General features: G+C 38.7%; 1 protein-coding gene across 7 annotated transcripts in view; it reads left to right on the plus strand.

The window, feature by feature from the left end:
- ACSL4 (acyl-CoA synthetase long chain family member 4) overlaps positions 1-7,295 on the plus strand; it is a 76,298-nt gene extending 69,003 nt beyond the window's left edge. For all 7 annotated transcript variants that reach the window (XM_067723867.1, XM_067723868.1, XM_067723869.1 and 4 more), the window contains one exon: positions 4,440-7,295. In XM_067723867.1, coding sequence (XP_067579968.1) covers positions 4,440-4,597 — 158 coding nt within the window. In that variant the 3' untranslated portion in view covers positions 4,598-7,295. The remainder of the gene's footprint in view (positions 1-4,439) is intronic.
- Positions 7,296-16,150: the final 8,855 nt, after the last annotated feature.

Below are 16,150 nucleotides of genomic sequence, written 5' to 3' on the forward strand. Positions count from 1 at the left end.
AGTTTCCTTTCTCTTTATGGCTGAGTAATATTCCACTGTATATATATGGGCCACATCTTTATATCTTGTCCTTTTTGTTTTATATTCTGGCAGATCCCTCAACTTTATCATTGTCTCAGTCTATCGAGCTTCCAACTTCCAGTATCAGAATTTCAATTTTCAAGAGTTCTTTCCTGCTTTCTTAGTGTCCTTTTAATAGCATCCTGTTGCTCTTTCATGGATGCAGTCATCCTCTGAGGGTGTTGAAGGGATTCCTTTTATGAAGTTTCCTTCTCCTGTTATTGTTTCTGTTTCCTTCAAGTTCCACTTTCTGCTTGCTTTGGTCGGCCTTGCATATATCTGCTGATCCTTGTCTGTCCATTCATATTTGAGAATGAGGTTCTAAAAAGCTATTTGGAAAGCTTGCTGGGCTTCACTGAAAAGTTATTCAAATGTTAGTGTCTTGAGTCATTCCACTTCTCCAGAGGAGACTTCTGCAGTCTCTTACCTGGGAGATATTAGCATGACTGCCAATATTCTGGTAGCCAAAAAAAAGGCCATTGGAAGGGGGCTGGGGCTGGGGTGGGTAGGTCTTCCCCTCACTGAACCTTTAGGTTTTCAGCCTTACTCCCTCCCTCTATTGTAAGTGTCCTGAGTCCAGAGTCTCTCTAGTTCAGTTTTTCCAAAAGGTAAATCTATCTCCAGCCTGGTTGGGGAAGAGCAGGATGAGAGAGAGCTGTCCTCTGAGCAGATGAGGGCCAGCCCTGCTTTTTCAGCATGCCCCTCATCTCTGGCTTCTGTCCCTCAGCTTCTGTCTACGGGCTCGGGAGATTGGTTTGCCTCTTGTTGGTATTCTTCGATGTGGGCAGTTAGCTTTTAGCTCTCTTGGCTCCCAGTCAGTTAACTGCTGGCCTGTTTGCTTTTGGTCTTCTAAGATTTTGTTGGGCCTTCTCACCCAGTGTCCTCTCTCTCGTTTCTATTTTTCCTTTGTGGTTAATACCTTTTGAATTAAAAAAAAATATTTTTAAACTGTTTATTTTCCAGGGGAGCAGAGATAAACTGTGTACTCTTCATGTTTAATTGGAAGCGATTAACCTAGTTTTAACCTATTGCTTTCCCTCCTAAAAAATGAAAATGTCATTTTTCTGATTACAGATACCTATATTCATTATAAAGTACTGGACAATACAGAAAGTTTAAAGGAGGAAGTAAAAATCACTTGATAGTAGTTACCTTTGGGTGGTGACATTACATTTTGTTATATATAGTTAACTTACCAACGTCATCGACTTTCTTCTAAGTCAGTAGATACAGAATTGAATTACCATTTTTTAAGCTAAATAGTATTCCAGTAAAGGAGTGTCCACTTAAGTCCTTATTGTTAGACTTTTTCCCTCCACTGTAAACAAATAGAATATATCTCTTTTACTCTAATTTATTTTCTTATGTAATTATTTTCTTAATATGGATTATCTGAGTCAAGAAAAATGTATATTTTAAAAGCTTTTTTCCCTTATGTTACCAAATAACTCCCTCTTCCCCCCCAGAAAAACTGGACTAGTTTATACTCCTGTCAGAGATACATGAGCACACCTGTTTCCCTAACTAGGCTACTATTATTTATTTTTAAAATTAACTACTTGGGTTCCATTTTGGTTAAAAAATATAGTTTGTAACATTTGTTAGCAAGTTGAAGTTGAAAAACTATTTTCCCCAAGAAGAACATTCTTCTGGTTAACTCTGGTCACTGTAAAGTTTTAAATAGCAGTTACCTATTAACATAATCTGCAAAGTAAGTTACTGTATAAGCATAAAGACAGTAGCTTAATTTTTTTCTTAAAGTTGGTTTTGTTAATTATAGTATTATTGACATATCACACTTTTTAATATCACCAGGCTTCCAGAATTTTCTTTGATACAAATCCTCATTTTTTTCTTTAAATGTAGTATTTTAAAAAGTATTTCAGGGCTTCCCTGGTGGTGCAGTGGTTGAGAGTCCGCCTGCCGATGCAGGGGACACGGGTTCGTGCCCCAGTCTGGGAAGATCCCACATGCCGCGGAGCGGCTGGGCCCGTGAGCCATGGCCGCTGAGCCTGCGCGTCCGGAGCCTGTGCTCCACAACGGGAGAGGCCACGACAGTGAGTGGCCCGCATACCACAAAAAAAAAAAAGAAAAAAAAAAGTATTTCAGCCAATAGGCTGTTATTCTTAGTCACTCTCTGAACGTACTAATGGAGCAGAATGTGACTTGAATAATTTGTCATTGAATATTCACCTGTGTAAAAGCAACAGTGGGGGAAGTTTTTCAGGCTGGAAAATGGAATACAATTCTAGGACCTGCTAGGCCTACATAACTTTCCTGTGCTTGGTTTGAGGCGTGAAATGGAACAATTCATGATTTGGATAATGAACACTAATCATGAGCTAAATCTAAATAACTCATAAGCTCGTGTGTGCCACAGAAGATTTATTTTGCTAACCTTTTGCTTCAAATTATAATTTCAGAGACTTAGGCCAAAAAGTATAAAATAGTTTTGATTGTTTTCAGTTAAATCTGCCTGAAATCATACATCGTTCATAGCAGGCCTCTTCACGTTTTAAATATAAGTGCAAGGTATAGATAGTATCATAAGAATGCAAAATAATGGTTTTGGGGTGATTTGACAACTATCAGTGGCTAGAAAAATTGACATTTGCTGCCACCTGCAGGTCACATTTCATAATGTCCTAGGTAATTCTGATAAAATGCCACGTGTAAAATTGTTTTTGTTTTTTTCTTCCCCTAATCTTTTTCACTTGTTTGCAATTTATAAATTTATTTAATTTATAGGAAACTGTGTGATTGCCCGTTGCTCTCTATAGCTTGTGGTACTAGCTAATGTTTAGGAGTTTCCAAAACTATGAAACCTCTAATGCAGCATTAAAAAAAAATGCTTAATTTCCTTGTGCGCAATTGAAATAACGTACCTGCTTTGTCCCATTGTTGTCAGTGTTTCTGGAATACGACCTGTGTAAGTAGGTAAAGTAATATGAAATAAAAGGTTTCGGAGCCAGATCGGTATTTGAGAATTTAACTATTCCCTTGAGATCCAAATGTGACCTTATTTCAGGCACCTCTGTATAACTGAGCTATAATCTATCATCAGAGTAGATATGGTTAATTTGAACAAGTTTTATATTCCTTTATTACCTTTTTAGGCATTACTTTTAGGAAGTTGGTTCTAAGTAATTTGAAACATTACTTTTCACACTCAGCTTTATATTTTTCTCTTATTTTAATGAGAAACTCGCTAATTCACCCAAGCTTTCATAAAGCTCAGACTAGCATTAGAACAAAAACTTCATTGAATTTGAGTTCTTTGTGCTTATCACTGAAACCAAGTTGTTTCTCAGGTTACCTAGGCTGTTTAGCAGTAGTTTTAAAACATGCAGATGTTTGCTTCTTCGAAATTGCTATTTTAAATAATTGCATATAAAATAAAGCTCATCTGTAGATTAACATTACAGTTAGTAGGCCTTCAGAATTTTAAGGATGACCTTGTATTAATAATAAGTAACTTCATTGAATATAATTTATTGAATTTAAAATTATTGAGCACTGTATGGATTGCTTCTGTGTCCTTATTTTCACCATTTTCTTACATTTCTTTCAACATGTGTTGTGTTGTCTAACTCAAATCCAATATGTGCTGCATCAATTCTTATATCATTTAAGAGTATGAAACTCACAACCCCCCCTTTTGATTCTTACTTGAATTACAATAAAGCTTACAAAGAACAGTTGTCTAGAGGCTAATTTTCTGTAGAATGAATGAATAAATATGTATGTTCCTTGAGGGCTCAGTGTAGTCTATGGATGGCAGTGAACAGAACAAAGCCCCTGCTTTCATGGAGCTTACATTCTAGTAGGTGCATTAAATATATAATATATGAGGTGGTGATAAGTATTTTGAAGAAGACATAGCATAAGAGGATACAGAGAGACAAAGGGACTTCTGTTTCGTTAGGAGTGGTCAAGGGAGTCCTCTCTGAGGCGGTGGCATTTGAACAGACACGTGGATGGGGTAGGGAGGTGAGCCATGCAGCTACAGCAGGGCAGGCCATCCCAGGCAGAAGGCGCAACAGATAGAAAGACTCTGAAGAGGAGGGTGTCTACATATATATTAGAAAAAAAACTGCATAGTCCAAAACCATTCAACTGAAACAACTGATATGTACTTTGAGAAATATAAAATGAAATTGTAAGGTGGTGGTATCATTAACTAACTCTAACATACCATTAAGTTTGCCTCATCACCTGCACCATCTAGGTGAATCCTGCAAAATTCATGTTTTATTGTTTCTCTCTCTCCCACTCGCCCCCATTTTCCTAACCCTCGTCACTCTTCCCCCTTCTTTCCCCTCTCTCTCCCTCTCTTTCCCTCTTTCTCCCTCATTCCTACCCCCCCTTTCTCATTTCAGTGAAATTGGAGCGATTTGAAACTCCAATCAAGGTTCGCTTAAGCCCAGAGCCCTGGACCCCTGAAACTGGTTTGGTCACTGATGCTTTCAAACTGAAAAGGAAGGAACTGAAGAACCATTACCTCAAAGACATTGAGCGAATGTATGGGGGCAAATAAAATGCTGCTCTCTTACTTACAGTTGTACAGGAGGCGGCCTGGTGGTTTTTCAGTTCTGAGTTTTCAGCCTTGTTGAGCTGTCTGTTAGAATGTAAAGTGTATCATTCTAAAGTCATGGTAATAAAAAAACAAAACCCAAAGTGATTAAAATAGTTGTCGAGTCTACTTTGACTTAGTTTTGCATAGTTCTAGTGAAGCTGAAACTGAAAAGTTATTTCCCTGTAGCTGTGTTATTAATTTTAGAGCAAAATTCCTGTTTTTAAAAATTAGCCTAAGATATACTTGTTTCATTAAAGAAAAAATATTTAATGTTGAACAAAATAAGTTGGAGCTGGAGTAGAATGTAGTTTGAGGAAATTTGCAACTTCCAATGTCTGTTGTCTTCCTAGTTCAGAAGATGCTCAAATATTAAGCATGACCAAAAAAATATATTAACACTACTCAAAGCAGAAGTGCTGCAGGGCTTTAAAATTCTCTTCCAACCATTTGTCTTGAATCATAATATACAGAATCGAGTAATACCTTGGAAACCATTTTAGCATTCATAATTGTTGTGTAGGTTACACATAGAATCATGATAATATTGTGAATAATTACAGTGCCTGAAGTAAGAATAAAACAATATAAACGCACCAAAAAATATCTAGTAATATATTTAAAGGGAAATTCAACTGCTTTTTTGAAACTTGGAGATGTGAAATCAGTAACTGTAATTATTTGAATGACTTAAGAGTAAAAGTACATCTTAAAAAATGCTGAACTTTGCGTTTCTGTTTGTTCAAAATAAGACAAACCAAGAGTTAAAATAATAGAAAGTTAATCAAATTTTAACAGGAAGCATTTTCTCTGTTAGAAAAGGTGTTGAAATCATAAGTATTTAGAATTCCAACCCTTGCACAGCACTGAACCAGGGAGAGGATTTAGACTTTGAACTTATCTTTGATAGCAGGGATTGATTTTAAAGTGTATTAAATCACACTTGTAATTTAAGGTCTGTTTGCTGTTGCTGATTTGATTCTTGGTCAATTATTTGTATTACCAAAAGCCTTTCATTTTGCTTTAAGTTTAGCAAAAGCGGGTTATGATGAATGACTTCCCTACCATCTTGACTTAATCTCCGAATTATTAATTAACTTGGATGCATTTTAGGAACTTAAAGGGAAGAACACACTGTTACCACTTTTTTTCTGTTTGAGAAGAGTTCAGAAACTGGAAATGCTGGATTTGGGAGAAGGGAAGTTACTCACTAAGGGACTGATACTTGTGCAGTAACTTGGTATGTGGGCTTCTTTTTGAATCTTTAATTAAAATCTGGGATTATATATCCCTGATAGGTATTCACACTTGAACCATAGTTACTGTAAAAAAAAAACAAAAATTCTTAATACTGTTATTCTTTGCACTTTTTTCTTAGTCATTTTATATATATATATATATATATATATATATATACCTATATATATATGTTGCTTACATTGCTTTGTACAGATGTGGGCCACCACTGCAACAAAACACATTCTGTTTGCTCTAGAATATTTATAAAGAAAATATTTAAATGTTATGTATATGGTGGTATAAAGGAAAAATCATCTGGTGTTATTATAAGCAAGAACGGAGGTTTCTGTAAAGAATGTTCAGTGTTCTGCAATGTAAAATTTGAAGCAAGGTCTCCCTGAGTTATGTGTATGTGAGTATTCTCATTCTTCCCAACTTGCCTTCTAAGAGTGAAAAACCATTCTTACCAAGTAGACTACTATTCAGCTTCCACTGTTCTGGCCCACTGTTGATCCTCTAAGGATGATGTTCTTAGACTTTTTCAGTATGTGAGTCCCCTCCTTTTGGAATGGTGATTTTAAATGTGTGAGTGCATGCGTACTCAGATATTTGAACCCTCACCCGCTCCCATCTCCCAAAAGCTAGAACACTGCCAACTAATCTGTTGTATGGGTCCTTTAGAAACGCGTAATTAACACTTAAGGTTGGGTGCTGCTAATTCTTTGCGAAAATCCAAATATTGTTAACGGACCAGGGAGATGCCACTACCCCCTGATTTTTCCTCAGCAAATATACGTGTTTATGTAAACAGATCTTTCCATATTCATAGTGACTTTTCAAGTATTTGAGCGTAAAGATTTTGATCCTACCTTTTTTATACCTGTTTGAATTGTTCACTGTTATTATTACATGTCAGCCATCAAATAAAGTTGTACTTAAAAATTTTCCTGAAATTATGTACATTTCTAAGACGAACACTTGTGACTTTGCTTTAATTACATGAAAGTACCTTGCCTCCTTGATATTTGATATTCATATTGATTTTTTTTTTTTCTGGAATGGAGGTATAATTGTGTCACTTTTTGGAACTGAGATACACATGAATGATTCAAAAAGTCAGAAGTTAAGGAGAATAATGTTTCTTTGGCCATAAAGACTGATTAATAATCCTTGCCTCTATTTTCTTGATAGCATGTGACAGATGTTTCTGGAGTAACAAGATGAGAACAGATTAAAGATTGTGTGGTATTTGGGATTTGGAGAGAACTATTTTAATTTTCAAATGTAGTTACAAATTAGAATGTATTCATATTTCTACTTTCTGTTAAAATGCACGATTGCAGGATTGTTACTTAGGTTTTCACGTTTTCCTTGATGAAAAGCTTCGTTTGTTCTTAAGAAATAAATCCACCCACGTTATCAAGCCAGTTTGTGCTTAATTATGCGTCAAGATAAAATGTGCAAGTTTGAAGAATACTAGCCAAACTTTTAAACACATATTTCAAAAGTCCTCCTCTCTAGGTTTATAGAATCGCATTAAGCAGATAACCTGGGTTGTATAAATCATATCCATTAGTTTGGAGGATTTGAACCCAAAGCTGTTAACTTTCATACAGTTAATAGAGTAGAATCCCTCTGCAGCACTGATACTGTGGGACAAAACATAGTCATGTTGTGTGCATTATTAGTACGTGCTAGTAAATGGTAACTGTTACCTTTAGGCTAATTAAAATTTAGGGAGAAATTAATTTATCTGAGTTTGCCACTCACTCGCTGTGTGACTTTGGGCAATTCATTAACATCCCTCCACTGCGTTTCTCCTTCCCGAAAAATGGGGTTGATTGATAAAATAGGATCTACTTCAGAGGATGGTTGTGAGGGTAAAAATGAGTTAATCCATATAAAGTGTTTAAAACATAGTAAACATATGTTAGCTGTTATCATTATCATTGTATCCAGGTAACATTCACGAGTCAAGTTATTTAACATATTGGTTTGCACCTCAGGGCCTTAAAGGACTGCTTGCCCCTGAAGACTTTGAAGAAAAACTTCTGGATTTAGAGGTGAGGAGACCTGGGCTCTTTCTATCACTAGTTTTGTAGCCATGGACAAATCTCAAAATACCCCCCTTAGCTTTAGTTTCTTCTTCCTGTATCAAAGAAAGAAAGAGAGAGAGAGAGAGGGAGAAAGACTGGACTTCAAAAAAAGACGCTTTGTGAAAAGGGAAAGATGAATGACAGAAGAAATAGGGAGTGTATTTGTCCCTAAGGCCCATCACATCTAGCTTTCATATTGTGATTTTGCTGTCCCAAGGTGATTTTTGGTTTGCTTTTTAATGATGCCCTAGGTCCCAAGTTTCCTATAGGGATATGAGGCTGTGGCTGATGCCATCACAAGAAGTGAGGATTCTACTAGGTACAAGGAATTTCTGTAATTCTCATGTTCTCTCTCTTTAAAAATCAGAGTTGTGCATATATAATTTAAAGCAGTGCTTTCATTTTTTTTACTGTGATCCACGATGCTTTGCACACATGCTTATGTGTGTATAAAACAATATTTTATGTGAAATGTTTATGTGAAAACAATGTTTATGTGAAAAAAACAATACTGAGACTTCCTATTTCATTTATTTAAATGTTGGTTGTCACCCTCTAAACTGATTTCATGACCCCGCAAGATAGTGCTGTTCGATGGAACTCCTGTGAGGTTGGAAATGTTCCATATCTGTGCTATCCATTATAGTACTACTAGTCATGTGTGGCCATTGAGCATTTGAGATGTAGTTAGTGTGACTGAGGAACTGAATTTTTAATTTCATGTCCATGTTGGACAGCACGGCTTTAGAGAGTCTGCAAGCCACAGTTTGGAAAGCACAGGTTGAAAGCTATCCTACGATGTCCATGAAAGAAAGCTATCCCCTGCCATCATACTCCCACCTCCTCTACCTCAGTGGCAACCACACTCTTAGACCTCCCAGTCAGTACTAGTACTCTCTTCTTAAATGAGAAGGCAAGGATTACCAAACCTTGGAAGACTAGAGATAAAAGCAAGGAGAAAAAAGCAAATTGGAGTAAATCGGTTCCGCAGGGTAAATAAAGAAAGCTTTAAAAAAAACTTTTAAAACTACCATTAAACAAGAACAGAAGGCTGCAAAAAAGGAATATATAGAAAACAAAAAAAATAAAAACATCTCTTAGAAATTATAAACATGATGGCTGAAATGAAAAATTCAAGAGAAAGGTTGAAATAGTAGAGGAAATCTCTCAGGAAGTAGAACTTTTCGAGGAGCCAAATGTTTTTTATTGTGGTAAAATATATATAATAAAGTTTGCCATCTTAGCCATTTTTGAGTGTACAGTTAGGTGACAGTCATACTCACGGTTTCGTATGACCATCACCACTATCTAATTCCAAACAGTATTTTTTAAAGATGAAAACTAGGAACAAAAAGATAAGAATATTAAGGGATCAGCCCAAGTGATTCCTCATTTAAATAACAGAAGTTCTAGAGAGAGAGAATAACAACAACAAAAAAAGGGATTACAAGAATTCAAGAAAATTTCCCAGAACAGTGTGGGTGGGGCTTGTTAAAAAAGCTTTGCTATAAGTTGATCCCATGTCAGCAGTATTCATAATGACCCACAAATTGGAAATAACTCTAATGTCCATCAACAGGAGAATGGACAAAGAAATTGTGGTATATCCATACAAGGAAATGCTACATAGCAAGTAAAAAGAGTAAACTACTGCTACATGCAAAGACATGGATAAATTATGTTCACAGATAATTACGATGTACGAAAGAAGCTATTCACAGTACATTATGATTGTATTTATATGAAGTTCGAGAATAGGCACAACAGACCTATGGTGATAGAACCCAGGATAATGGTTTTCTCTGAAGAGAGTGGTATTGCCTGGAAAGGGGCATGAGGGAATCTTCTGGCATGCTGAAAATGTCCCATATCTTGTTTACATGAGCATCCAGGGTAGGTAGGGTCAGACATGTCTGGCATGAGCAGGTAAGATTGATAATATGGAGGAGAAGTTGAAAGTTGGGTGTATTTCGGTGTTTTGGAGGAGAAGAGGATGAACCCATCGGGTTCATCATATTCTGTCCAGCATGTACTAATCATCAAACTGATAAGTCTTTGGAACAAATGTGTTTAATTAAGGGTGTGGGAGAACCTGAAAGGTTCATCTGATGAGAAGCATCTTTGTGGGCTTGATGGGGAGGAAGTAGACCTAGGTAGCTGTGAAGTAAGGGACACAGACAACTTGGGTGAACTTAAAATACCTGAAGTATGTCAGTATATTTCAGTGTTTGCACCCACTTTCAGTCTCAGTTGGGCTTAGTTTTTGAGAGACATGACATCATGTGCCTAAAGTTCATTTCTTACTCTCTTCCCGCTATTACCACCCTAGATCAGACCTTCACCCCTTTTCACTAGAAGAGCTATACCAACCTCCTAACTAGTTTCTTGGCAAGTCTTTTCTTTCCATCACTGCCAGTATACTCAGTATACTCCATCTTGTATAGAGATCTGCCAAACTTACCTTCTTAAAATACCACCTTGTTGATGCTGTTCTTATTCAAATCAAAATGTCAGGTTGGTATTCAAGTCCCTGAATCAGAAGATCTCTCTTTACCTGTCTTACCTTAACTCCATTCTCTTTCACTTCTGTGTTCTCCAATCTGCCAAGCTCATCCTTCCAAGTTGTTCTTCACCCTGGCTGCACTTAGGAATCACATGGGAAGGTTAACAGCAATAACAATGACCAAAACCCAAACAAACAAAAAACAGTACCTGTGCCTCATCTTCTCTCATTGGCCAACAGTGACCTGTTTGCTGGATCTGTAAATTCCTCTATTAACACCTGTCCTTAGGATTAAACTACAAAATAATTCACAGAAGAGAGGGCAGTTTTCACAGGTTACCAAAGAAGGAGGCTCCTGGTTAACTGTAGGCTCCCCTAACCCTCTCCTGTTGATGTGGGATTGATTTTTCTTTTGTGTTGATAGATTAGCTATTTCCTTTGACACTTGAAAACCTGAGAGATTCTGAGAGAATGAGGTCTAGAACCATTTTATTTCTTAGAAGACACTCCTAAGGGTATCAAGAATCAGAAATGGGCTCTAGGGGTGGGACTGCTTGGAAGTGCTAAACATCAACTTTACCTAATTCATATTTTTGCCTTGGGGCTGTGAGAAATCAATAATAAAAAAGAGTCAAGAGACTCCTAGGGACAAGGGAAAAGAAGAGAGAATATGTTGACCCATCCATGTATCTCTTCAGAGTGACTTTTGAAGCAGAATTATGAAAATGATTCTTTTGAAGTCAGGTATTTCTTCTTGTGCCCAGCTTTTTCTAGCTCGTAGAGTTATAAGAAGCTCAGAACAAGGTGTGTGTGTGTGTGTGTGTGTGTGTGTGTGTATATATATATATATATATATATATATATATATATATATGTATATATCACAGACATGTCCACACACATTTTCTTCTTTATGGTCAACAGCTCTACCTTAGCTGTATCTTTGACATTTCTTAGGATAAGGCATTCCAATGCCCACGTTCAGTTTGGGATGGTGAACTGTATGTGTCAGTATAGGAAAGTAGCAATGTAGCGTCCCAAGAGTGGGAGAGAGACGGGGCCAGAGAGGGAAATCAGGAAGGTTTCCTGCCTAGTAACTGAATCACGAACTATTTGAGCAAGCAATGCACAGAGATGAGTTAAAATTTGTCAGATTTGCCCCGCAGACTTCCTGGAGGTTGCATCATTTCTAAACTGGATCTGCATTTCATTAGCCATCAGGATTCTTGATGCTGAGAGAATTAACCTTTCTCAGGGAGTCCCAGTGAAGGAAAAGATGTGGACTCTTCTGTTTCATTTCAGCAGGAGTCTTTGTTTTCTCTGCAAGACGCCCCTTTGGCTCTCTTTGCTTGTGAATTCTTCCCTTTTGCTCATGATATAAACAATAGCTCTCTCGACCCCATCTCCTGGGGTTGTGGGATATCTTGGTTGGCCTTTGGTTGTGCTCAGAGAAGAAAAACTCCAAACTGGCCTGGAGCTGGATGACCTCATTCTCTTACAGCTTTGGGATTTTTTCTCTGAAGTTTTAAAAGATGGCTTGGGCACTGAACTTTTCTTAGATAGCAAAGCCATTTCCATTTGAAGGCCCTCTTAAGTTCCAATAAGATTTCTTTTGTCTTGAAACAGGACACTTAAGAAGTACTTCTGAGCCCTCTCGTGTAGTATTGCTATAGAGGAGACAAAAGATGGTCTTACGATCTCAGCATACAATGTCAGACTATGGGGGTGAATTAGAAGCTGAACTGTGAGCTGAAGACTCTAAATATGTAGGAATTCGGAAAAGACAGAGATCCTTTTAGGCTTCAGTTGTCTGGGAAGGCTTCCTTGGAGCCTCCAGTCTGCGCCTAATGCTGAAGAGGCAAGAGTGACTCTTACCAACTTCTAGCTAATAACAAAGAGTGTGTATTCATCTGCAGCAGCATCCCTTCTGTGCCCATCAGCCTGCAAGGACAAAGTGGGGTGAGAGCAACAGCAATGCCATGGGCCATAGCTTGAGATTCTCAACCAGAGATCTCCCAGAGATGCTAGGTGTGCCTGAGGTATTGATGCCCTCTGCCCTTGGAGTGGCCAGAGCTCCCTGGCAGGCTGCTTTCTTATCCATTTATCCTAGGGGCTCATATATGTTATCTATGTGTGCTATGTGGTGAAAACAATTGGAGAGCACTATTCTAGATATACCCCTTGTCTGAGAAAGCCCTGGTAACACATGGTCACAGTGCTTTGTTTTCATGGCTGTAGTTTCAGACAGACTGTCAGCTCTGGGAAGGTAGACAGATTGTGTCTGTCTTGTTCACTGCTATATCTCTAGCGCCTGCCACTGTGCCCGGCACATAGTACATTCTCAGAAAATATTTCATGCAAGTCGAAACCACAATGAGCTACTACCTCACACCTGTTAGGATGGCTATTATCAAGAAATAACAAGTGCTGGAGAGGGTGTGGAGAAAAGGGAACCCTCATGCACTGTTGGGTGGGAATGTTAATTGGTGCAGCCACTGTGGAAAACAGTATGGGGGTTCCCCAGAAAATTAAAACTAGAACTACCATGTGATCAAGCAATTCCACTTCTGGGTGTTTAAAGAAAATGAAAACATTGATTTGAAAAGATATATGCATCCCCATGTTCACTGCAGTATTATTTACAATAACCAAGATAGGGAAACAATCTAAATGTCCATTAATGGATGAATGAATAAAGAAAATGTGGTGTATATATACAATGGAATAGGTGAAATAAGTCAGACAGAGAAAGACAAATACCGCGTGATCTCACTTCTATGTGGAATCTAACAACAAAAAAAAAGCAAGCTCATAGATACAGAAAACATTGGTAGTTGCTGGGAGGTGTGTGGGAGAAAAGGGTGAAGGGGGTCAAAAGTACAAACTTCCAGTTATAAAATAAATAAGTCCTGGGCATGTAATGTACAGCATGGTGACTATAGTTAATAACACTGTGCTGCATATTTGTAAGTTGCTAAGGGAGTAGATCTTAAAAGTTCTCATCACAAGAAAAAAATGTGTAACTGTGTAGTGACGGATGTTAACTAGACTTACTGTGGTGATCATTTCACAATATATACAAATATCGAAACATTATGTTGTCCACTTATAACTAATTAATGTTATAGGTCAATTATACCTTAATTAAAAAAAATATTTCATGAATGTATGAACAAATGAGAAAGTCTAGACCTAGAAGGATGAGTAAAACTTGGACAATGTGGAAGGGTTAAGCATTGGCAGGGAAAAACAGTATGAACAGAATCAGATGTGGTCATGGTGTGTGCCAGGCAAAATTTCGAGAGCAGCTGAGGGGCCCAGAATTATTCGTGTTTTGAGGCGGTGGGAAATGAACAGGCTCCATCATGCCTGTTGAACATAATGTTGGATGAATAAAGAGCCACTGAAGCATTATTGCCCCCAAACAAAGTCAAAATTAAAACAAACACGTGGTAGTTGACACAACTGGTCTTGATTTTTCTCTTAGCATCTAATTTCAAGTCAGGCTTTGCCTACCCACTGTGGGAACCAATTTCTCACTTGGTCTGGGTCCTGATTCCAAGAATTCCTAAATGTTCCCACATCATCTTGCAGCTAAGAGGCCCTCACGGAAACCCCTGGCTCCCCCGAGGCAAGAATGCTGTGCCATGCCTCATGATGCAGGGGTGAGGGGAGGTGAACACTGTTGTTTTCCTTATTCGTACGTTGCGGATATTGCTTTCCACGTGGAGAAAGGGTCCGAATGGCTACTTCCTATTCAAAACATCTCAGATGTCACATCCGCGGGGACGTCTTCTCTGAGCTCTCCAAGGTTGAGTTAAATGCCTCTCTTCTGGGCCTCACAGCACCATATGCTTATTGTTAATAATGAAGTAACCACAGCTGACATTTTTGAACATTTAATATGTTCAAGGCACTATGCTAAGTGCTTTCCCAGCATTATCTTATTCAGTCCTTGCCACAAAATCCTACAGTGAGCGCTTTCTATTATTATTTCCATTTTACAGAAGAGGAAACCGGAGCACAGAGAAGTTAAGTGACGTTGCTCAAGGTAACACAGCTGCTAGGTAGCCAAGCCAGAACGAAAATGCAGGTTTGTCTTATTTGCCTCTAATAGGGCCTTGACCACAGGGCGTTGTAAGGGTCTGGGTAACCCCCCCGCCCCCTAGAGTTTTAGCTCCATTACGTCAGGAAGCAAGTCTCACCTAGATCCCCGGCTCCTAACGCAGGGCGTGGCACAGAAAAGGGCAACAAACGTGTGAGCAGAAAAACGAAGAAAAACAAAAACGCAAGGCTTCCACCAGATGGCGATGTGCGAGTCCAAGAGAAAAATGCCCTCTGGCTTCTTCCCTTCCCACAGAGTACCCCAAGTCTTCACGTTGTTTTCCAGAGAAGACTGAGTGGGCAGGAGAAATATTTTTCATGATAACGTTTAGGTATGAATTGACACAAATTTGACAATTTATGACCTTATGTTTTGGCCCCAAACGGAAGGTTGACCTTACTCCACCCTCCTAGATTCACGCGCTTCTTTCAAAGATCTCAAAGTGGTTTTCAGACTCTTGTCATACACTAAAAAGCTAGAAATAAAATCCGAATTGCCCAAAGCATTGAAGGAGGCTGTGCACTGGAGTGGAAAGATTTCCTGACTGGGAGGCAGGAGACCTGGATTCTGATGGCTCTGCCATTAACTAATAGGGGACTTCAGGCAAGTCCTTTCTCCTCTCTGGACCTTCGTATCCTCAGCTGAAAAATAAGGGGGTTAGATGAGGGAACACAGAAGCTCTTTTTTTTTTTTTTTTCCTGCTAGCCTCTGGACAAAGGACCTTAGGCAGCAGCATTATAGCATGATGGTAATAGATTACGGACTCTGGTTCAAGTCTTGGCCACCTCCAAGCTATGTGACTTTGAGCAAGTTAACCTCTCTGGGCCTCAGTTTCCTCATCTGTATAATGGGGTTCCTGTAAGGATTAAGTGAGATAATGCATATAAAGTGCTTAACACAATGCTCGGCACACGTAAGCTTTCAGGAAAAGCTATTATCTCAGAGAGTTAATTCACATTTCAGCAACTCCATCTAGAGTTTGGCTATACATTTAGTAGTCAGGAAAATGGGGGGGAGCTTTAAGTAATATGGCCCTATCATAAGAGTAAACGCATGTCATGTGTACAAGACAAAGTTAAGTGTGCGATTGAAGCAAAGAGCTGCAAAAGTAACCACAAACAATTGGAATCCTCATACATTCCTGGTGGGAGTATAGAAAAATACAACCACTTTGGGAAAAGGTCTTGCAGTTTCTTATAAAGCTAAACTACATCTTCCCTGTGATCCAGCATTTCTCCTCCTAGATATTTACCCAAGAAAAAGGAAAACATATGTTTACAAAAAGATTTGTTTGAGGGCTTCCCTGGTGGCGCAGTGGTTGAGAGTCCGCCTGCCGATGCAGGGGACACGGGTTCGTGCCCCGGTCCGGGAAGATCCCACATGACGCGGAGCGGCTGGGTCCGTGAGCCATGGCCGCTGGGCCTGCGCGTCCGGAGCCTGTGCTCCGCAACGGGAGAGGCCACAACAGTGAGAGGCCCGCGTACCGAAAAAAAAAAAAAAAAAGATTTGTTTGAGAACATTCATAGCAACTTTACTTTTAATAGACAGAAACTGGAAACAACCCAAGTGTCCAT

This window comes from Pseudorca crassidens, chromosome X, assembly GCF_039906515.1.
Source record: "Pseudorca crassidens isolate mPseCra1 chromosome X, mPseCra1.hap1, whole genome shotgun sequence".
NCBI lineage: Eukaryota > Metazoa > Chordata > Mammalia > Artiodactyla > Delphinidae > Pseudorca > Pseudorca crassidens.